Source organism: Zophobas morio, unplaced genomic scaffold (genome assembly GCF_036711695.1).
Source record: "Zophobas morio isolate AGI-343-1 ecotype UQ-CSIRO unplaced genomic scaffold, CSIRO_AGI_Zmor_V1 ptg000021l, whole genome shotgun sequence".
Lineage (NCBI taxonomy): Eukaryota > Metazoa > Arthropoda > Insecta > Coleoptera > Tenebrionidae > Zophobas > Zophobas morio.
Genome location: NW_026972126.1, coordinates 11,264,576 through 11,288,898, shown reverse-complemented (window position 1 = coordinate 11,288,898; position 24,323 = coordinate 11,264,576). Strand labels below are relative to the sequence as shown.

Below are 24,323 nucleotides of genomic sequence, written 5' to 3'. Positions count from 1 at the left end.
GATTCCAAAAATAAAATCCTGATATACATATGTGGCATTTAGCGCTCTGCGTGTCCTTTTGGAGTAACGCTCCGTGGCTTTCACCCCCGAGGCCGGTCCTGGTTCCGGGTTTGTTCCGGGGATACATAAACACAATGGATACGAGAAGGCGCACTCTAAATATTATTTATCGTGGCACAAAAAGACTGGATGGACACAGAGTTTGATAAATGACGTCATTATGCGGCAAATGTGAAATATGGTAGCATCATGTGTCGCGGGGAGGGGAAGGAACAATTCGACGGATGTAAGGACGTGCCGGGAATCCGGTGAAAAATCGCGAATCGGGGCAATTGGTGACGACGAGGATTTCCTGATATGTTTATTCGAGGAAAAGGAAAAATATTTTCGGGAGAAAGGATCCGGAGCTTCAGGACCGGATTAATGGAAGGTATTTTCTGTAATTCCAATTGGAATTGATTCTATTTTATGGATAAGTCAGGCGGGGTTTTTTTCTACCGGAGGATGATATAAAGCGTAGTAATCCGATTGTGACGGTAAAGCGTTCTGCACAATGGTATTGTTGGTTGTATAACACTGAAAAGAGGAATTACCGGGACATATGCTGTGGAAATAAAATTCGACGAAGGAATAACAAAAAAAATTGTCAGTTTTCGGGAGATGTGGTGTGATGGGGATTAGTGTTTTGGTAAGATTGGCAGTTTAATGAAGTGTGGTCAAAATCCAGTTCAGGCTGGTTCTGAACTATATTGACAACTGATAAAACGACTTCTAACGGGATTATTAAAATATTAAGAGAAACACTTCCACTTATAATTTTATTATCGTCACATTAAAGATTGTTTGTCTGCCTGTGGGCTGAATATATTTTATCCGTCAGATATTATCTAATTCAATTAAATGCACATTTATTCAATCAATCCAGGTGTTTTCATGCTGGATTGTGTTACACTTATATGTGTAGTGAAGTGATTCGTTACAGCAACGTCACATTTCGCCTACGGTTATATTTTATAACATTCGATAAGTAGATTTATTAACCACTGGAAGCAACTCCGAGAATCAGTAACCTGTTTATAATTATTGTGTTGTCCTTATTGTAGAGTGCATAGCAGACAATATGTTAAAATTTCTACAATTTGTATCTAACACACAACAGAAGGTCTAAGAAAGCTCCAACACATTTCTAAAGATCAACTTGCTGAACCTAAAAGAAGTAATTTTAAAGAATGAATATTATGTATTTTTGTGACATACGTAATAAAAATCGTATTCAATTCATCAAAAAGAAATTAAATAAACGATTCAACTTAATAAGAACATGACACTTTCATTCTCTGAAGCTACAAAAATTGTCATAAATTCTACCGTACCGGATCATTTTAGGCGTAGAATAATTGATTCGATTTCAACATAAATTAACGAATAAGTATATGTGGGTTGAAAAATTGAATGTGCATAAATCGACTACTACCAGAAAGACATATATGCTCTGTTCAATTGTTTTGACAATCACTCTATTCAGGTGTTTCAATTTATCCGTGTGAAGTAGAACATTTTTCAGTTCAACGGGCACTTACTACTTGGCATGAAATAGCATTCACTCGTTGCCGCCTTTCATGAAGCTGCACCAAGAAGCTCGAAATCGTTAAAGGTGCAACGGTTTCAATTTTATCAAAGAGGTCTTTCACTCTGTCACTTACAATCACATTTCTCCGCTTTGGGCTTAAAACAAGTTTTCAAAGGTCCCAATATGAAACTGGACAAAGCCTTCAATCGACAACTTGAAGTATAAAGGTTGAAGGAAAAGGATTTATGTAAACAGGAAACGAGGTGTGGCGCTCGCGGTAAGTTTGATGGATTTGAACGTTCAAGTGGCACTTTACAATTATTAAAAATGAACACAAATTCAAGGAAGATTATTTTAAAATTGGTTGGAGGTGTAAATTTCTGGATGCATTACAACCACTTTTCGTAGTCCTATTTGTTCAGTTCTACAGAAACTGGGACATTTTATTTATCCCGATGATGCGAGCTTGATTATACAGGGTTATGAAAAAATAATGCACAAAATCACAAAAATCATAAAAAGCGCAGCATTTGTTTTTTGAAAATTATGCAAAAACATGTCAAACTTTTTATTTTACTTTACATTTTTGGCATATTTAAAAAAAAAATTGTTCGCTAAATTTGTTGGTTTTTCGTGATAATTGGTGAAAATCTTAATTTTAATACAGTTTTTATTGGCCATATGCAAGTAAATAAGTACCTTTTCTAGTAATGCGGGCGGGTTTTTCCAAGATTTCCTTTATGGACACCCTCAGTTAGGCGCATTACTAGAATTCTTTACTTAACGGCCTCTAGCCGGAAGAGATGGAAAACCTAGAATGGATTTATAAGTATTTCATTCTTCGATTTCCAAATTCATTCATCATTCATCTTAACTTAAATCAAAAAATGTCTTCCAAACTATCATCGTGGATTCGGCTCTACTCAGAGTTGGTTCTAGATGCAGATGGTATTTTTTGCAAACCTTCCAGCAAAGCAGTAAGTTTTGCAAAAAATATTTTTTTTTTATAGATTTCGAGCACAAAGAAACATCTTATAAACCAACACTACAGAACGCCTCTTCACAAATTGTGAAAAAATTGGTCGAATGTTGTTTCGACAGAACTTCCCTCGCACCTAAAGTACAGTGAAATAAATATATCCAGTACTTTTGAGTTGCGTTTCTACTTTACAGAATTTTGTGATGACGTCATCAACATTTTTGCTAGGACACGTATATCAACTTAAGGGCCAATTTCAAGTTGGATTTACAATTTCGTAAGTCCCCGTTGCCACGAAAAATGCGATGACAGCAGTCGTGAGGATGAATCATATCGCGAATCGCAACAACGGTCATCGAAATTACCATAGCAACGGCACTTGCGATTTCGCAAATCCAACTTGAAATTACCCCCTTAGATTCATGCAGTGTAATACTAAAAATAACAGTATTGTATTTTCTGGGAAAATGGACTGAACCGTTCCTCAATTAAACAATAGAATAAATTGACACATTCATTACTATGTATACGCAAATCTAAAAAATGTGAATGCAATGATAAATCACAACTAAAAACTCATCACATTTTGCACATTTCGGGTAAGTTTTTACAAGATTAGAAATCAATTTTATCTCGACAAATACTAGGCCCGCCCACCCACCCCCTATTTTCCCAGAGGATATGTCATTTGCCGCAATAAGTCTTATCTTAGCAAGTACTAGCCCTGCCCACCCACCCTTTACGTTCTTAGAGGGTAGTACTTGACAGACTTGCTAAGATATGTCTTATTTTGGCAAATATGACATATCCTCTGGGAAAATAGGGGCGGGTGGGCGGGGTTAGCACTTGCTCAGATAAGATTAATTTTGGCAAACGCCATATCCTTTGAGAAAATAGAGGGCGGGTGGGCGGGGCTAGTACTTGCTAAGAAAAGACTGATTTTGCGCCTATTAAACTTGTAAAAACTTGTTAAATTTAAAAGGTGTTAAATTGCATATTTCCATAGTAACGTATTAAATTCCTAAATCTGATTGGATATTTATTTTTTTTACAATTCAGCCATTAATTTTTTTGAGACACCTTGTATAAGCAAATTTAAAAAATATTAATTATATATTAAAAATAAATCGCAAGGATAGACACATATTTTGTACATTTAAGATAGGATATATTCAGCAATAGTTTGAGGTGACGTCATCAATTTTTTAGGGGGGATGAGCAAATACATCTTGATCGAAAATTTACCATACTTCTGATATCTTTAAAACATCTCCAAGATGATATATCCTCTAGGAAAATAAGGGTGGGTGGGCGGGGCTAGTACTTGTTAAAAGAAGACTAATTTTGGCAAATACTAGTAAATCGAGAAAATGGATGTTTATTTTTCTAAATTTTCGATTTTTGATTTTTTGTCACCGGGCTTTTGGAATTGTCTCAAATTTTCAATGTTTGGATTTTTCGGTTTTTCAAAATTTCGGTTCGAATAAATTTGTTCTTTTAGTTAAAAAATCGAAAAATGACAAATCGCGAAAAAGAAAAATTGTAACTTGAGAACTTGAAAAATTAAGAATCAAAAAATTCCAAACTTGTCAATCAAATTATCAAATGAAATATTCAAAAGTTGAAAAATCTAAAAACTAAAAAAATGAAAACTGGTATTTCGAAGTCGATTTTTTTTCAATTTTCGATATTTCAGTTTTTGATTTTCCGATTCTACAGTTGTATAATTTTCCAATTTCTCATTTATCCGATTTTTCAATTTGTCATTTTTTTATTTTTAGCAAGTACTGCCCCACCCACGCTGCCTTTATTTTCTTAGAAGAATAAATCATCTGCCAAAATCAGTCTTATCTTGGCAGGTACTAGCCCCCCACCCATTCACCCTTTATTTTCTTAGAAGAGTGGGTCATCTGCCAAAATCAGTCTTATCTTGACAAGTAGGTACTAGCCCCGCCCACCCACCCTTATCTTCTTGAAGATCTGTCATTTGCAAAAATCAATCTCATACTTGCCAAGATAAGACTAATTTTGGCAGATGACATATCCTCTAAGAAAATAAGGGTGGGTGGGCGGGGCTAGTACCTTTTCTTAGAAGAGTAAATCATTTGTCAAAATGAGTCTTATTTTGGCAAATACTAGCCTGACCCACTGACCTTTTATTTTCTTAGACGGTAGGTTATTTGGCAAGTACCTACTACCATAGTGTAAAATTTCATTTTTGAAAGGTCGTCTAAAAATTCAGAGACGTCAAAAATATATAATGTTTATGGTAACGGAGCAATATTTTAGGAAAATTCGGTATGGAGTTCGAATTTTTAAAAATTGCGATATTTCAATGGACGATTCTGGAAAAACGGTTTAAGTTATCGAAGAAATGAAGCCAGAAGTGACTTCTGCGGCCCAAAATCTACATGGAAGTATTCAGTTAAATTTCGAAAGTTGTCGAGAATGGGTCGAAATTTGCATAAGGGAGGTAATACGAATAAATAATGGAAAATTTCATTTTTGAAAAAGTCATCTAAAAATTCACACCTTTCTCCAATTAATTCGGATTATCGAGGTTATACTGTAGTTAATTTTAATTTGTAAATGTGTAGTTTAAGTCCAAATATGTAATGTCTAATAAGTTATAAGTGAATAAGAATTTATAGAAATAAAATATAAATGTGTAAAAAAAAGTGGTTTTTTTAAATTGGTAAAAATTTATATAAAATGTTGAAAAAATAATGTAGACTTACACTACAAGCGCACACACTCTTAATTTTAGTGACTTCATCGTAAAACAAATGCAAATTTCAAATAAAACCACAATGTATTCCGAAATATATAATTATAATTAAAGTAAATGGGTTATCTTTCATTTTATTTTGCTGCATATGAATATATTAGCGATTACATTATTTTATGTGGTTGGTATTATTATAATAATACCATAACAGCACAAATTAGAAAAACATGCATATATGTAAAATTATGACATCTCCATGAATCCATTTCGTTATATTGAGTAAACATGTTTCTCTATTAACATAAAAATATAATAATACCCAGGTATATCTCAACAAACGAAATAAACAAACACACTTAATTGCTAAATCCAACGCAGCGTAACAAATTACAAACAACATAAAAACGTGTACTGTTCGAGCTCCAGCATGTCCCCAGCCGAAATGAATACTTTAATTTAGCAATTATGTAAAAAAAGCAGATGAAACGATATGCGTCCAGAAAAAAAACCGAAAAAACGAAACGTCCATGCAAATTTCACAATTAATTTAAACGAATGCGAACGTTATCGATCTGATATCAACGCTACAATATTTAGGGCCGGTCTTTTCATGTCCCAGATAAAGTGTCCGATAACTATCATCCCGATAACTTTACCTGGCGGTCTTATCTTCTAAATAAGCTCGTACCGTCTTTTCATTTTGCAACTGTTAGACATGGGTCTCCGATAACAATCAGCTAGTCCAGCTGTAAGCGAGAGAGTGGGAGCTATTGGTATTCTAACATGAATAAGAGAGAAAGACTATTTGCAACTGGGTTTGCAACAGTTTTTGACGTTCGAAGTCGTACCGTTGCTAACATAACCTCATTTACTTCGTATATTATCGTTTTGTTTTGATTACGCTATGGATGTCTATGAAGATATCGACATATTATTTGATGCAGATTTAATAAATGTGATCGAAGAAATAAATCCACATCGAACATATACTGTTCGCGAAAGGAGAGATCATTTCAACTTTTGGAATGACCAAGAGTTTTTCAATCGTTTTCGCCTTTCAAAAGCCACAGTAGAATTATTATTTAACGAAATTCAAGAGCATTTACATCATCGGACTGGAAGGTAAAAATAAATAGGAAATATTAGACGTACTATTAATTTGTGTTAATTTAAAATAGGAATTTAGATCGAGCTATTCGTCCTATGGATCAACTACTTTTAACGTTGCGATTTCTGGCCACCGGAGATTTTTATATTTGTACAGGTGATTTTCTGGGAGTCCATAAATCAACAGCAGCAAAAATAGTTCAACGTGTGGTAACAGCAATTTGTACGTTAAGAAGGATTTATATTTTTATGCCGAATACTGAGGAACAAAGACACGAGAAAATTATTAAATTTCATAATTTGGCTCAATTTCCACGAGTGATCGGGGCAATAGACTGTACGCACATAAAGTTACAATCTCCAGGAGGTGAGCGTGCGGAATTATTTCGATGTCGAAAGGGCTTTTTTTCATTGAATGTCCAAGTTATTTGTGATGCCAGTCATAAAATTTTGGATGTAGTGACACGTTGGCCAGGTTCGACACATGATGCCCACATATTTCAAAATTCATCTGTATATATGAGGTTTGAAAATGGCGAGATGGGCAATGGAATTTTATTAGGAGATAGTGGCTATCCTTCTCGAAGGTATCTTTTAACTCCGATTCATAATCCTGAAGGACAGGCAGAAAATCTTTATAATGAATCACAAATAAGAACTAGGAATGTTGTGGAGAGAACATTTGGAATCTGGAAGCGTAGATTTCCGGTGCTAAGTGTGGGTATAAGGTGTCGGCTGAATTTAGCACAGAGAGTTGTGGTGGCATGTGCCATTTTACACAACATTGCCTGCCAACAAAATGAAGAAGTTTTTGAAGGGGATGATGAAGAGGATCAGCCCGTGGTATATAATGGTGTAGAAAATAACGATGGTGGTGTTGAAGAAAGGGAAACAATAATTGATTATTTTCGAAATATGTTGACTGCAGGAGGATTTATAATTTAGTACATGCATATGTATTATTTGTTTCATGCAAAATAAAAAAATGTTTTATTTTTCTAGCAACTCTAGTGTTTTTTTTTTAATCGATAATTCACATTCTAGTAACTCCATTTTTTTTAAATACAGTTTCTGTTCCCTCTCGATTTCTAAATCCAAAGCGGCTAATTTCTGTTTCTGAATTGCCATTTTTAATTCATGTTCTTCAACTCGACGAAGCTCCTCGTTTTCCAGGTACTTCTTCTGCAATTCTACAAGGTTATGACGTGAGTTCACCACATTCTCCACTTTCACGTTTAATTGGTCCTTGGTACAGTGCCCCTTTGCCTTTTTTTGATTTAGGAGAGGATGTTTTTTTGTTTTTAGTTGTGCAGGAGACCATCCCGTCCATTTAATATTTGAGTTCACTCCTGTACTTGAACCCTACAATCATTGCAACTGTTAAATGATATTTTACCGAGTATAGGCTCCTTACCTCTCCTCCGTCCTTTGAGCAAACCTGCAAAAGTCCCGGGACGATGGATTCCTCTGTTTCAGATGGATCAACATGTGCCTCCTGCAAATGCAAGTTAACGATTAGCAAAGAGTCAAATGACTAATTAAAGCAGAACTTATACATCAATTATTATTTGTGGCACTTGAGCATCTGATGTTAGATCCTCATTGACTCCAATTTCAATGTTCGGGTTATCTGATGTTTCACCATTCATTGCTAAAACATTGAAACAATTGTTTATATTTCAAAATTAATATCTATTTATATAATATCCATATTTTTACTGTGATTTTATGAAGAAAAAATTGATGTAGAGCAATAAACTTGCATATTTTGAAGGAATGTTTGATGCTTTTGCTTAAATTAGCGATAGTGACAGTAAAAATGTGAATGCAGCCCATGTATTCTCACCCATAGGAATCAATCCCTCATCTGAATCAAATTCGGATGGAAGTCCATTGACAGGCACTGTTAGGGACTCTAACAGTTCGGTCTCATAATCTTCAAAACTCATATACTGGGAAGATCCGCCACCAGTTTTGTACGTTTCTTTTTTATTGAACGCAACTTTGCGTTTTATATCTCTCTTCGTCGCTTCGTACTTTTGACGAATCCTTTCTGGTGTTCGGATTACATTTCCTATTTTTAATTACAATATATAATAAAAATATAATTTATATAACATGTAAAGTAAATAACTTGCCTGTTATTGCATTGTATTCGGCAGCAATTTCTTTCCACGTCTCCTCTTTCTGCTTCCACGTGACGGAATCGGTTCTTTTATTTTCAATAATATGCGCCCTAGTAGCAATAATTTTTAAAAGCCGCCTTGTTTCAGCCTTCGTGTAATTTGGCTCCCTCTTCCGTTTTTCTTCATTTTCAATTTTTCGTTTGCCCATTTTTTTTAAATAATAAAATCACTCACGATTCAAATAAAAACAACACCTACACCACATAACCTATAACGGTCTTTGGCAGAAATGGCACGTCATCGACAAGTGAGCAATCGCGTAAGTTCGCTGCGCCATCGGCTGTCGCCGTCAGATATCTGTAGGAATCGGCGACTATTCGGAACTCAAAGTTCCGAATAGTGTATCTGCCGAATAAGAGCTATTTATCTGGGAGATAATTTTGTCAGGTGGTGAAAAGACACCATTTGACGTTATCCAGCAGATAAAAATTATCAGGAACTTTATCAGGAGGTGAAAAGACCGGCCCTTAGTGTGCAAGTGAACCGTAAACTTTTAAACTTTTATCCGCTCCTCGTTTCTGTATAATTTCCAATATTTCACAGTCAATTATCGAGCCAGAAAAAACAGGCAAGTTCAACAAATGGCGTAATACTCGAGACATATAAAAGAAGAACGCCGTTAAAGACCCTCAAATCCATCAAGGTCGCGTGATGTAATCTACAAAGTAAAAGGAAGAGAGAAACATCCACGATGCAAAATAGCAGTCAATAAAAAAATGCGGCCTGTAGCCGTCTCATTTCACGCACCATTCGATCCACGAATGGGGAAAACTGATGTAATCTTCATTCTTCAGATTAAACCGCCTCCGAGGTTAGCGCCGCCGCCGGGGCAAATAATGAAAAAATAATTTTTAGAGTCGATACTAGCGGGACAGGAGAGGTTCTCGGTGGTTTATGGTGGTAGCTTCAGGACAATGAACGTTACATGCAATGTGAGAATTAACGTGAAATTAATAAAAGAGAATTTAGATTTTCAGACAATTAACGTGCATTTGTATTAAATGGAATGTTAATTTTTTCAGGTCAATGTTTTATTTTGTGTTTTAATAACCTGTTTTGTGCGATGTTATTGAGTTAATGAAATCTGTTTATTTATGTTACAGACAACATGAAGTATTTACATAAAGCAGGTTGCTTTTAGTTGTGAAAACATATTCCAAACGAATTTGGGTAAGATTAAATTATGGTTAATAAACTTACTAAAAGTTGTTTTAATTGACAATGCTGTAGCTAACGTTTTGTGAAAGTACAAAAACAAGCTCCTTTTAAATTTAGTTATCTTCAATTACGTAACGTCGGTATTCAATTACAACAAGAGACAAATTTTGACAATATTAACGACCTTTTGAAAGATCCGTATTTGGTAATTATTCTGCTTACTAATCATGTATGTTTTCGTTAAAAATAAAACCGGTGGATTGAAGTAAATAAAAGATCAGCAGGTTCGTGTTTACTGATTGTTCGCTTGTGGTTTTCACAGAGGGAGATCAAAAATTAATTCTCAATTTATTTGTGTACAAGGATTATTGCAAAAGGTTCATATTATAAAGCTAATAAAACAAAATCGACAATAAAAACACGACAATGAGACCTAGTAACGCTGAAGCGAATTAGACAAAATATTTATAAGTACGAAAAGATTCTACGACAACTGGTCGCAAACAATTGATCGCGCGACAATTGATCGCAAGCAACTCGTCGCAGCACAATTGGTCGCACGCGACAATTGATCGCGGCGACAATTGATCGCAGCGACAATTGATTGCACGTAAATTGATCGCAGCGACAATAGATCGTACATAAATTTATCGCAGCGTCAATTGATCGCAAGGTAAAATTCATCGGGAAGTATTTTCTTTTATTAAAACTAAATATTTTGTATTCTGAATTTTAAGTTGGAATAAATTTAGCAACCAGGTAAGGTGTAAATATCGAATTAAAAACAATTTGAATATAGATAAGTGACGAAGTTTGTAGTTGCACTTTAAAAATTAAAAAATACGAGCGTAAATACCTTGTTACATAAGATTTTTTATTAATAAATTGTCATTTTGGTTATTTTTTTTAAGAGATTGTTTCTATTTATCTTGTTGCTTATTTTACCTATTATATTATAGGAACTAGCTTCATTATAATAAGTACTCAACATAAAAACAAGTGTTTATTGTTCTTAACTAGATTACAGTTATTTAAAAAATCATATTTTTAACAACCTTTAAATTTTAACACATTTTGATACAGAATTGCCTCTATTGTCTATTCTTGTCTTGATACATATCACCAAACAATAAAATTTATGAACTAATAGTACATCTAGAGTATCCATATGCAGCGAATATAAATTCCACTGGACGGATATAATACTTATTTTAATCCCTTGTAAATTGCAACGGATCTTTTACAGGGTTTGAGAAAGGTTTACGTGTATTGTAAATATATATTGCAAAAACTTTTGTTAGAGCGTCAAGAATAATTTTGTGTTACCGGGAAATCTAAGAAATGTAGGTACTTATGCAACTAAAAACTAATTTTTTAATTATTATTATGTGACTAGTATTGTACTGAAGAAAAATTCAGTTGTACCATATGTGGGTGTAAAAAATACATATACAGGGTTAGTCACGAGAAAATTATTTCTGAAAATTATTTTTACGCAACCCAAAATACGAATACCATGTACCACTTGATACTAACTGAATTTAAAATGAAATGCTTAATTCATGATTGCTTTGAGTTTGGCAATGTCATTTTGACAATTCTGGAAAAGGAGGTTACGCGAGTGTCCATGGTGGTACCGCGGCCAATTGGAGATCTCCGCTGGCGCCGCTAATAAGTTTGTCAGGGCTTGCTTCGAGTGCCTCTTGATCTTTTGCAACCGATTAATGACGAGAAAATTATTTCTAAAAATTCCTTTTACGATAGATATTTCTGTGACGTGTAAAACAGCTCTCAGATCTAAAAAAAAGGAAGAAATAATTGGTTCGCAGTTTTCCATGAATGACCCTACTACGGGCTGCTACCTGATTTTATTCTTCTCCGCACTTTGCATCCTACAAAAATTTACAACATGGGCTGGAGAAGCCCACCTACATCCGGCAGATTTGGCAAATAATTCTGAGTGAATAGTCGGCCTTCCGAGTGAAAACTTTTCGAACTTCCCAAGCTAAAAATTAGTCACGCCATTGCGAATAACCACTACTCAGTGGCGTCGTCATCCTGGTTGTTTGTACTTTTTAACGGTATTCACTGTTTGTATTACTTGTTACTCGTGATGTGTTGATTGATTTAAATATTTTAAATAATATTAATTAATAGAGAATATAAATCTGTTATGTGCGTTGTTTTATTCAACAAATTTTATTCCATGAGCCGCATCAAAAAAAAAAAAAAAACTACGTCACTGTCATCGGCAGTCTTATCTGGGTAATGAGGGGTACTGTTTATGACACTTTACCGGTTTGGCTCGAAACCATCATTTTAAGTCTGGCACTTCCTCCAGTATGAGTATATTCCTTTGCTCCATGGTCAAAACTAATCTTTTTACGATCTTGTTTACAGAAATGGCGTAAAAGTGGAGATTGGTATGTAGGTACTTAGCAAAGGGAACGAGATAAATTATTCATTTTGTCGTATCTACAAGCGCCTTATTAACAGTGTGAGCGTTCAAAAAAGTTCTGAATGAAAAAACATCTTTGGTTTTATCATGGATTAAAGATAATCCAGAACTAATTTGTAGTGAGCAAAAAATTGTCTGCAAAGAATGCAATAATAATAACTTTATTCAGCCGTTACATAGAAACACTACATTTGGCATCGTTTTAAACTCCAAAATTAATTGTTAATACATAAATTCAAATTTCTTTGCACCAAATTTATTAAAAAATATATATATTTAATTTTTTAAACTATCAAACGTAATGAAAATAATATTTTTTCACTTAAAACTGTAACGAGAGTTTTTTCACGATTTATCTATAACTTTTTAATTTGACAGTTGTAATAATTTTAAAACCATTTTTTATTAAAGAAAAATGACGTCTAACACGTTTTGAAAGCTATTTTTTTCACTCGTTTAATTGACAAACTTTAAACTTGTGAGAAGAAAAGCTTGAATCACTTACTTGAGCGTCTAATCAATAAGACGAATAATCCAAATGAACATTACAGTAGCATACCGACGAGATGTGTCAGCATTAAAAAAAATATTTTACAATATTTTCACTTTTTTGCACTTTGGTTTAGTCGGAAATGAGCCTAATAGTTACCGTTTTTATGGAACTCGTATGTATTTATTTTGACACTTTTTTTAGAAATAATGAAATTTTTGAGAATATAGCACATTAATTTATTTTCCTCATTCATTACAATTACTTATTTCTCTATAAACGCTATCATTTTTCGCCTGCGATCAATTGTCGCATGCGACCAGTTGTACTTGCGACGAATTGTGTTGCGATCAATTGTGACTGCGACCAGTTGTCGTTGCGACCAGTTGTCGCTGCGACCAATTGACACTGCGATCAGTTGTTTGCGATCAATTGTCGCGCGACGAATTGTGCACGACGAATTGACGCGGTACCGTACGAAAAACATCTGCAAATATTTAAGGAAGCTAAAGATAAAGAAAAGAGAAGGAATTTTGTGAAATCACGATAAAATGTGCAAATAGTGATAGAAATTTTATTACTTTTGTACCTATAAATTGGTCGAAGATTATTTCGAAGTACAGTATATCAAATCCAGCTGTTTCGAAAAATTATAAGATTTGATTTTGCGAATTTTATTTTTTAGTTTTTCTATTGCAAAATTTTGAGAAGCGACTGCATTTCAAAATTTTCTGGAAAACTGTAGAGGTGTAATTGAACTGAAAATCATTTTAAGTACTGTAATTTAAGACAAATAGCGATAACGCTTATATTCTGAATATTATTATTACAACTCATTTTTCAAAAAAAAGGCGACTGGGTTTAATTTCCACGTTCTGGTGTTTGTAACCACAAGGAATTCGTTCAAAAACTTTAGTAAGTAACTTTTCCACAGTATCTTATAATTCCTAGTCATTCTTTCAATCCACAGGCTCGAGAGTACCACGAAAACGTTACAATCTTAGGTGGAAATTAAATATATGCTGAAATTCAAAAGCTCTGAGCTATATTAAGACTTGTTTTGGGCATTATTAACGCCTTAATGGATTTATAATCTGCAGAAATGAATATTTTCGAGAAAAGGAGACGATTGGATTCACAATTACGAGACAATATACAAAAATTCTGCCATGAAAAGACCCTCAGACACTATGGATTACCGATGAATGAAGGATGATTTGGTAAATGGCTACTTTCATGTTGTCTCAATGTATCGTGACCCCTAGAGTATTAAGAAATAAGTCCCCCGTTTCCGCCTCTCGTCTGTGTTGATTTTTTTAGACGTATTATAGGAACTACCTGTCTGATTGTTGTCAAATTTTAAATATACGTTATACCACAATTTATTAGATTTTGTAAAATAACATATGCTTCTGTTTTGTGGTTTGTGAAACCGCCTTGATTTTTAGCCTAGATAAATTTAGATAGATTTTGTTTAAACAAAAAAATGAATAAGGCCATCACAAGTTTTTATCAGAGAATTCAATTATAACTTAAAAATAAATCTGAAATTTACCGTTTAAGAACTACTAAACGTTTCTCTATTTTACCGGCAATTTGTAAAATTGTTCAAAAGGAACTGAGTTTATTACTATTACCACCTGAAGTAATTGTTATTAAAATTATTACTGCATTGCCAGCCGGCAGTGGGTACTTGAACCTCGCGTCGGAGCAATTAACCTTTAATTAGCTATCTGTGTGATACAAAAAATGGTAGTGTTTCTTTCAAATGCACGCATATCCGGCAGTATAAAACGCAAAGATCATCGCATTACAAACTTAGTTTTATGGAGGAAAATATTGAGATAACAATGATTATTAACAAACATTGTGTTAATTCAGGCATAGTTACTTAAACTGCAACTTAACCCACATCAAATGCAGCGAGGACGTGAGTCTATGGGCGAGTTGAAGGCTACCATCATTTTTCTGCTCATTAATTCTAATTGAATTCCAAGATTATTCTGACTAGTTTGGAGAACATCATTGTGTAAACCATACAATTAAATTAGGAACGTTTTGTCACCTTTTTAACATGAACTTATCGAAAAGGGGTTAATAATTTTGAATTCAGCATTTTTAGGCAATACACCTTCGAAGCAATCGACACCAAGATTCCAAAGAAAATAGTACGTTAGATATGATAGTTTTAGACTACGTATGATTAATCTATCTTTAGGAATACGACAGGGTTCCCGCTTTAGACCACTGCTGATGTTATTTCATGTGAAAATTAAATTTCTTTTAGAAACAGATTCTATATAACTGCCTCAATCATATTTTTTTTTTGCACTATTCTCTATAAGCAGTTCTAAATAAAGTGTTACCCAGAATAACCTTACATATTGAAATATAAAAAAAACAGCGGATTAATGGTTCCTCTGCTGTCGAGGACTCGATTTTCCATTGATACAAACGCATTATTTTAAGAAACCATAAACTCAGAACAGGAAACGGAGACGATCGACAGTCACATTTTACGATTGTTTCTGGTTGTTTAATAACTTGACTAATTTTCTGAATGCAAAAAATATTTATAACACCTTATGACTAAAAAAACTAGATTTTCTTTATAGCAAAAAAAATAGTCCAAACTTATTTATAACCCCCGAAGTACGGTCAAACAAATTCAGCTTCTTTGACAAATTTAATTATAAAATTAAAATAACCCTTGGACTCTAAAGTACAGGTCAACTGGTCACACTGTAAGCAAATCCAACCCCAGATCCTTTAGATACAAAATTACAGCTCTTGCCACTAAGCCATTGCTCATGATTCGTATGGTTGGTATTATATATTTAAAGACCAGCTTTACTATGATAATTGATAATTATTAAAAAATTAATATAAAAATTATCAATAATTAAAATCAAGGCAAATTCATAAACCACAGTATTTGATTAGATAAGACTGATTTTGGCACTTTTGACATTTTCGACCATTTTCCAACTATATCCGAAAATCAGTTGAAGACATTTTCTTGCAGATTTCGATATCCAGAAATCACTTTCGGCTTCGTTTTTCAGAAATTCCTCCCGTTTTTCCAAAATCGCTAATTGAAATACAGAAATTTTTACAGTTTCGTCAAAATAGCTGGCTGTAAACATTTTGTACATAAAAAAGAAATCTATTATTAATTTTGGTTTCAAAAAGTACAACTGTTTCAAGAATGTACTTTGTAGTTTTTATATATTTAGGTCAAGTCATGTCAGGTGCATGAAATAAGAAATAAATTTTATAGCAAATAGTATAACAAAAAAAGTTACGATTAGCGCTTTTTTTTAATTTTTTTCGCATCCAAGATTCTATTATTAGTTTCTCTCCCATTCGACAGAAGAACATAATTAGCCCCGCCCACCCACCCTGTCTCCTTTATCCGATCTGAATGAAATGAATGAACAGAAATAAAATTAGTCGTTGGAATTGAAGACGGGGGGTGAGCGGGGCTAGTACTTGCTAAGATAAGATTGATTTTGGTACATGACATATCCTCTAAGAAAATAGGGGGTGGGTGGGCGGTACTAGTGTTTGTATCCAAAACACAACCTAAATTTATCGCATGTCACGATGGACATAAAGTTTAAAAAAGGAGATTTTGCAAGTGGGAGGAGCATCGGTAATTTTGCTTTTTAATTATGATTGACACATCTGGTACGCTTATTTAACACGACATTAATACCTTGTAGATATTTCGTTTAACAATTTATCTATTTTCTCACCAACAGTTTAGCGGATTCTCTCAAGATTCTAATAAAATAATAATTTGTCATCAATTAACAAAATTAAAAGTAGTCACAAGAATGAAGAGGGGGTGGGTGGGGCTATCGCTTGCTTATAATGCAAACCCACCCGCCCGTTCTCTCATTTTTTCTTCTGAAATAAGAAATAAATCTTATAACAAAAATTAGCGATTTCGATTAACGCTTTTTTTTCTTTTTTTAAAAGTCTACGATCTTTTATTTTCCATTCCCACTAGAGAGAACAATATAATTAGCCCCGCCCACCCACCCCGATGCCATTTCAGTGATTAATTTTATTTGGTCTGAATGAAAGGTGGATCTTACAGTGAACAGAAATAAAATTAGTTATTATAGAATGAGAAGAGCGCGGGTGGACGGGATTAGTAGTTGCTAAGATAAGACTAATTTTGGCAAATGACATACCTTCCAAGAAAAGAGAGGGCGGGTGGGCGGGGCTAGTACTTGGTAAGATAAGACTGATTTTGGCAAATGACGTATTCTCTAAGAAAATGTAGGGTGGGTTGGCGGGGCTATCCAAAACACAACCTAAATTATCGCATGTCACGATGGACATAAAGTTTACATGACCTATACTAAGCAAAATTGAAATGACGTCATCAAACTATTGGTGGGAATGAGTAGTCAAATTTTGGCTTGCGTTCTACCACCTACACGATATTCCTACCATACATCTAAAATTTAACAACAGTCGGTGTGTTGACGACAAACAGACGGAAAAGAGTGTCCTACTTTTTCATACTCTAGAGCTGATAAAACGTCGAGAAAACATGAAGGTGGTCAGTCTCCAGACGAACTTATTACAATACTTCCTGTGATTAGATTAAGTGAAACATGAAAATATTCCAGATTAAAAAATATCATTTTCATGCAGAATTGTTTGTAACCTTTAATACTTTATGGTTTTCGATTTAGCTTGTCGACATCTATATTTCACAATTTTTTGAAAATTTTTAGGCAACTTTTCAAAAATATCAGTTTTTGTACATTTTGACTCGTAGAAGTTATTTCTTTCAAAATTGGAACAATTTTTCCAGGATCGATAAAATGAAACATGCTGTTTGAGATCAATTTTATTTTGAATCCGTATTTTTCAAAATTCGTGATGCTTTTATCCGATCTGAATGAAATGATTGATCTTATACTGAAGAGAAATAAAATTAGTCGTTAGAATTGAAAAAGGGGGGGTGACCAGGACTAGCACTTGCTAAGATAAGACTGATTTTGCCAAATGACATACTTTCCAAGAAAAGAGAGGGCGGGTGGGCGGTGCTAGTACTTGCTAAAATAAGACTGATTTTGGCACATGACATATCCTCTAAGAAAATAGAGGGTGGGTGGGCGGGGCTAGTGTTTGTATCCAAAAGACAACGTAAATTTATCGCATGTCACGATTGACATGAAGTTTACATGGCCTAGACTAAACAAAATTTGAAATGACGTCATTAAATTGTTGGTGGGAATGAGTAGACAAATTTGGGCTAGCGTTCCACCATCTATACGATATTCCTACCCTACATCTAAAATTTGGTGTGGTGGCGATAAGCAGACGAAAATGCGTGTCCTAATTTTTCATACTCTAGAGCTGATACAACGTCGAGTAAACAAAAGTGGTCACTCTCCATACGAACTTATTACAATACTTCCTTAGATTAGATTAAGTGAAACATGAAAATATTCCAGATTAAAAAATATCATTTTCAAGCAGAATTTTTCGTAACCTTTAATACTTTATGGTTTTCGAATTAGCTTGTCGACATCGATGTTCCACAATTTTTTGAAAATTTTTCGGCAACTTTTCAAAAATATCAGTTTTTGTACATTTTGACTGCTTGAAGTTATTTTTCACAAAATTCGAACAATTTTTCCAGGATCGATAAAATGAAAAATCAATCATATCTGAGATCAATTTTATTTTGAATCCAAATTTTTCAAAAATATTGATCCGGAACTACATATTAGCGCTTTATATTTTTCGACTCAGCTCATTAACGTCGACATCTCAGAATAAACTCGTGTCCTATTTTTTCATACTACAGAGCTGATAATACGTCGAGAAAACATGAAAGTGGTCAGTTTCCAGACGAATTTAGATTAGATTAAGTGAAACTTGAAAGTATCCCATATTAAAAAATATAATTTTAAACAGAATGCTTGGCTCTACAACCTTGGCTAATAATATACTATTTCACTGCAATATGAATTTGTTTTACCGTTTTTCAACCACAATTCGAAAATTACTGAAAGACGTTTTCTTGTAAATCTCGAGTTGTAGAAATTAAGCTTGACTTAATTTCTTCGAATATTCCATCAATTTATCCAGAATCGATAAAATGAAAAATAACAATTTTCGAGAATCAAAAATTTCTGTTTCAAACCGACTTTTTCGAAAATCTTAACCCGGAACGAATAACACTTTATGTTTCTCGAATCAATCGTCCAGGATTTCTTGAGAATTTTGAGGTAATTTTTCAAAAATCTCTTTTAGTGAATATGAATTTTTATCCGTTTTTCCAATACCATTCTAAAATTCTCTACAGACATTTTTTTGGAGACTTTATCTTGTAGAAGTTATTTTCAGCTTTCTTCGAAAATCCCAACAGTTTTTCTAGTACGTTTTTTGAATCACCTATATTCCAAAGTTTTTTGAGAATTTGTAGACAACTTTTCGAAAAAATTTATTTTTCAGTGCAATATGAATTTTTTGACCGTTTTTCAACCACAATTCGAAAATTACTGAAAGACATTTTCTTGTAAATTTTGACTTGTAAAAATTACGGTTGGCTAAATTTCTTCGAATATTCCACCAATTTATCCAGAATCGATAAAATGAAAAATAACAATTTTAGAGAATCAAAAATTTCTGTTTCAAACCGACTTTTTCGAAAATCTTAACCCGGAACGAATAACACTTTATGTTTCTCGAATCAATCGTCCAGGATTTCTTGAGAATTTTGAGGTAATTTTTCAAAAATCTCTTTTAGTGAAAATGAATTTTTATCCGTTTTTCCAGTACCATTCTAAAATTCTCTTCAGACATTTTTTTGAAGACTTCATCTTGTAGAAGTTATTTTTGGCTTCATTTCTTCGAACATTCTATCAATTTTTCCAGAACTGATAAAATAAAAATTTTTTTTGACATACTTTCAAAATTTTTCGTATAAAATAACTTTTCAAAAATCTAAAAACATTTCCTTGTAGAAGTTGCCTTGCAAAAGCTTTCTTCCTTTTTTTTTCTACCAAAATTCCCACAATTTCTTCAGAATAGATAGAATAAAAGAGATTAGGCTCGGGAAGTAAAAATGTTTTAAAATCTTTAAAAATTGATGCCGTATTTTAAGTCATGTTCTTATTTTTACTTGTAGAGTAATTTTTTGAAAAATTATAGAAGCGATTTTTGTAGATTTTCAGTAAGACAGGATGTTAATTAAAATTTAAATAATCATTCTCTCAAAGAAAAAATATTACATGAGCCTTTCCATACAAGCAGTACGTATTTATTTTGTTGAACCGATGGTTTGGCAGTAGTAGAATTAATGTATGAATGGATTTATTTTAACCGTGGTCTGAGAAATATAATGAAATGGTTCCCTGAAACGTAAGAACGCAGTAATCTTGTGTTGCATTATTCATGTCAAAATTAAAAACTAAATATATTTTTAATTTGAATTCCCACAAGTACTTATATGTGCTGATTTAATTTATTGTTTCCCTCAGTAACGGTGCATCTAATTAACAAAGTGTTGTGGACGAAATTATGTTATAATTAGTGTTATTAATTTGTGCACCTACATGTCAAAATTAATAAATTACCTTCATAAACACAGTAAATATTAATTGCTTATTAGTATTACAATTAAACATTAACAAATAGTGGACCTGTTTCAGCTGTTATATTTAACTATAATTGAGTATAAATTACAAATACGTCACTAACTCAATTCAAAAAAATGTTTGGTCGGAACTAAATAATTTATAAAAGAGTCAATACAAATAACGTAAAGTGTATACGTGTCCACTCATCCATCATTAATTACCATCGCCGAAAACCGCCGAGCAACTGGTACCTCAAATACTGGGTCGTGACCTTATCGATCATAAAAACCTAACCTTTTCTCATCTATTTTTGTTTAAAATAATTGCAGCGTGGAACGATATTTTTCCCATCTCCTTGGTCGTTAAACGAAAAGATGACACGCTACAAGAAATGTGATCATCACCCGGACCTGCCGTATCCTTTATGTGAATCTCATCACGATCCCGCTCACCTTCAACCATTACATTAAAATTAAAAAGCCGCGGTCGCCTCTTTCATTTTTTAACGCGATTTTCCTCTATGAAGATTTTTCACCTCGACGAACGCCTCGGAATAATCACAACCGAATTAAAACGTTGTCAGGAACATAATTTGCTCACCTCTTTAAAAATTAACGGATTAATTTAAAGTTGGCGGAGGAAAATATCGCTTTGCCATCGCCGGGGCTCCAAAGTTTCTTTTCTTTCTCTTCCTTTATTAAAGATTAACCGTGAAGACGTCGTCGGAGCATTAAAATGATACTTAGGTTGAGGCGTTTTTTTCTTTGTAATTAAATTTCACGGCCTTGGCCCAAAAAGCCACCAACGAAATGAAAAAGACTTAATAATCTGGCGGTGTGCATCTCCCATTAGCTGTGAAGTCGTCCGTCGCTTGGAAACTTACAATGGGGTTCCATGGTTTTTATACTTAATGAAAACTGCTTCTGTCAGAAAAGTTTAATCAAGCTAAATGGGACCTGAGAACTATGGAACTCAACAAATAAATTGCCTTTTCAAATACACGGCTGCACTTTTACTGGCGAGCTTCCTACCTTATTTTTGTAAAACGGTTCCAACATTTTTCTAATTACTTAAAAAATTAAATAGTGTCGCTAATTAAAGAACCCAAATTAAAATTAACGCTGTGATTTTTGTAATGAAATATCTAGTAAGAAATTGTTTGCTAATGTTTATTGAAAATCGTTAATTTGTTTCAGCAATCGCTGTGTTAATAGTGGAGTGAATTTGACAAGATTTGAAAATAAACCATGCACAGCTGTGAAATTGAAATAACCTGTCATGTACTGAATTCCCGCCACATTTGTCGTACGTTCAAATTTAATTAAATGTTCATACCCCGTAAAAACAACCGTAAAACTAAACTAAATAGAAATAAATTGCACTGTTTTCCATAACTTCAATGCATATCTACTTTTTATGTAAATTATTTATTAACACAACAATGACGGCAATCCTTTGCATAATAATTATCCCATATGAATATTGTGAATTGTCATAAAATTTTATGTGATATTAATAAATTTCAGTTAATTATAAAGTTAAATAGAACTGTTTTCCGCAAAAATCGATTAATTACAATTTCGCATTTTGAAAATAAATTTTAGCGCAAATTTAATTAACACAAGAATACAACGAACAATGAAACTGTGTTCCTCTAGCTTCCTCCAAACATGATGAGTTCCTTTTAGGGCATTTTTCTGAAGGAAATCACGCTAAAAATAATAATTAAAGCGACTATAAAATTTTAAAAACATGACATAATGATAAAAATTGTGTGTCTATTATGATTTGGAATACAACGGGTTTTCAGTTGGAAAAGTTGGCGTTGTGTTTTTGGTAGAAGAAAAAAATAGAGAAAAACGCATGTGTTTTATTAACAGATAGTACTGTATATAAATGTTCACAAAAGTCAACGCCAACTTGATTACTTTTTCGCTTGAACACTCGATTTGTCCACAACTTACGCGTTGAATTTCTGTAAACGCCAACGTATTTAGTGCAAAGAAAATGATTTTTCTACGATGTACGTATGGGTAATAATCACTTGACATCAAAAAATTATAAAATAGTTATATGAAAAAAGATTGTCTACATTCAGGCGGAACACAAAGGTAATATTTTAATTTATGATAATTAAGGGTTACATTTTTGTTTTTAATTTTTTTGACCCTTCTAGTACGAAACAATAGTAAGTAGTAAGTGTTAATGGTAAAACGCTAACCAAATTTTGTCTAATTATCTCGACCAACAATTTGGTAACGTCATCTCAAAATTTTGCATAATAAATGTTATTTGAATTTTATAAAATAACATACTCCCACACTTGTGGCTTATGAATCCGCTTTCTTATTCTAAGCCTTCAGATTTTCGTGTTGTTACCAAATGTTTTCCAGTTCATGAAAAATCTAAATGGTTTTTATAAATTATATTATACTTTTTTTGAGCTTGTTTTTTGGGATAAAAATTTCAAAAAGTTTCAAAAACAGTGCACTAGTAGCAAAGGAAACAGGACCGGATTTAGTATTGTACTCATTAGGCTTCTATTACTTGGTTTCTACGAGTACATCAACTTAAAAATTTTATTCTAGGTTTCGTAATTCTGTTATACATACTTAGTGTTCCAAATTTTGTTTCTCCGAAAAAATTGCTTTATTTATTTTGATCAAGCAGTAACTCCTAGAATATGAAAAAGTAGGTTTGGGGGTTTTCTTAGACAAGTAAATCCAAAACTACTGGCCAGATTATTGTGATTTTAGAGAGAAAAAAAAATTTTTCGACTTTGGAGTAATCAGAAATTCTAACTTGCAACTTGAAAATTTTGGATTGACAATTTAGGAAATTTAAAACATGAGAAGCCTAAATTAAGATCTCACAATGAGAAATGAATATCTGAGTATAAAGAACTAAGAATTTAACAATTTTGAATTAGGAAGGTACAAATTTTGGCATTAGCAATTTGGAACTTGAGATTCGGGAATTTGGAGACTAGAAATTAATAACTGATAACTTTGAAACGAGAATTTGAGAATTTCCAATTTGGAATTTAAAAATTCTGGAACTTAAAAGGGGATCTATGAAATTCGGGCACTGGTAATTCAGAATCTCGATTGGGGAAACTTGAAATAGAAAATTAAAAATTAGGGTTTTAAAAATTTTGCATATTTTCCGAAATTGGGAATTTGGGAATTGTGAAATAATTCTTGATGGGGAGTTTCCGTTTTTTGTGAAAATTTTGATTCCTAGAGTTAAAATCAAGGTGGATTCATAAACCGCCAGTACAGGATTATGGTATGTTATGTTATACAATTTAAATGACATTTAGTAAAAAAAAGCCAAATTTTGGTTAGTGTTTTACCATCTAAGCAATGTTCCTAACCTAACATACGTATTCTAGGGGTCACGAAGAAATTTGAAAATCTTACATTTGGAAATTGAGAATTTCAAAATGCAACAATTTGGGAATTGAGAAATGAGATTTTCGTTCCTCAGGAGTTCGAAATAGAGCTAAAAAATGATAAAAAAAGTTCGAAATTTGGAATAATCAGGAATTCGAACTTGCAACTTCAAAATTCAGGATTAAAAACTTGGGAAGTTGAAAATAAGAGATGCCTAAATTGCGAACACAATGAGGAATGGATACCTGAGTATAAGAAAGCAAGAATTCAGGAATTTGGAATTGGAACGGTAATAATTTTGGCATTAGGAATTGGTGTTTAGAATCTGAAAACTGAGATTTGCGAATTTGGGGACCACAAATTAATAATTGAGAACTGGAATATGGCGATTCGGGAAACGAGTATACGAAATTGAGAATTTGAACACTGAGGAGATTTGGAGACTCAGAACCTAGATTCGGGAAACTTGAAATAGGAAATTAAAAACTAGAATCTGAAAACTGATATTAAGAATTGTAAATTTCGAAATTTCCAAACTGAGCAATGAAATTTAGCATTTAGAACCTGATAATTTATTACTGAGAATAGTAATTATGACAACTGGGTATTGAAAATTAGACATTTAGGTACGTAAGTACT

The 24,323-nt window shown here is 33.1% G+C and overlaps 3 protein-coding genes across 5 annotated transcripts in view; 1 reads left to right on the top strand and 2 right to left on the bottom strand.

Moving 5' to 3' along the window:
• LOC135133290 (putative polypeptide N-acetylgalactosaminyltransferase 9) overlaps window positions 1-24,323 on the bottom strand; it is a 220,373-nt gene that overhangs the window by 181,200 nt on the left and 14,850 nt on the right. The window lies entirely within an intron of this gene.
• Window positions 6,182-7,329, top strand: LOC135131678 (putative nuclease HARBI1). The gene is made up of 3 exons (XM_064059524.1): window positions 6,182-6,399; window positions 6,456-6,751; window positions 6,809-7,329. Exons 1-3 carry the CDS (start codon window positions 6,182-6,184, stop codon window positions 7,327-7,329), a joined length of 1,035 nt encoding a protein of 344 aa, XP_063915594.1.
• LOC135132158 (uncharacterized) lies at window positions 7,373-8,982 on the bottom strand. Its single transcript, XM_064060139.1, has 5 exons — window positions 8,523-8,982; window positions 8,231-8,458; window positions 7,941-8,035; window positions 7,799-7,879; window positions 7,373-7,746 (listed from the first exon to the last, which is right to left on the bottom strand). The coding sequence occupies exons 1-5, from the start codon at window positions 8,716-8,718 to the stop codon at window positions 7,375-7,377; spliced, it is 972 nt and encodes a 323-aa protein (XP_063916209.1). The 5' UTR covers window positions 8,719-8,982; the 3' UTR covers window positions 7,373-7,374.

Coding starts and splice junctions, on each gene's coding strand:
- LOC135131678 (XM_064059524.1), top strand. CDS start 6,182: ATGGATGTCTATGAAGATATCGACATATTATTTGATGCAGATTTAATA. Junction 6,400..6,455: donor TTACATCATCGGACTGGAAG/GTAAAAATAAAT, acceptor AATTTAAAATAG/GAATTTAGATCGAGCTATTC. Junction 6,752..6,808: donor AAAGTTACAATCTCCAGGAG/GTGAGCGTGCGG, acceptor TGAATGTCCAAG/TTATTTGTGATGCCAGTCAT.
- LOC135132158 (XM_064060139.1), bottom strand. CDS start 8,718: ATGGGCAAACGAAAAATTGAAAATGAAGAAAAACGGAAGAGGGAGCCA. Junction 8,459..8,522: donor CGAATACAATGCAATAACAG/GCAAGTTATTTA, acceptor AATTAAAAATAG/GAAATGTAATCCGAACACCA. Junction 7,747..7,798: donor GCTCAAAGGACGGAGGAGAG/GTAAGGAGCCTA, acceptor CAATGATTGTAG/GGTTCAAGTACAGGAGTGAA.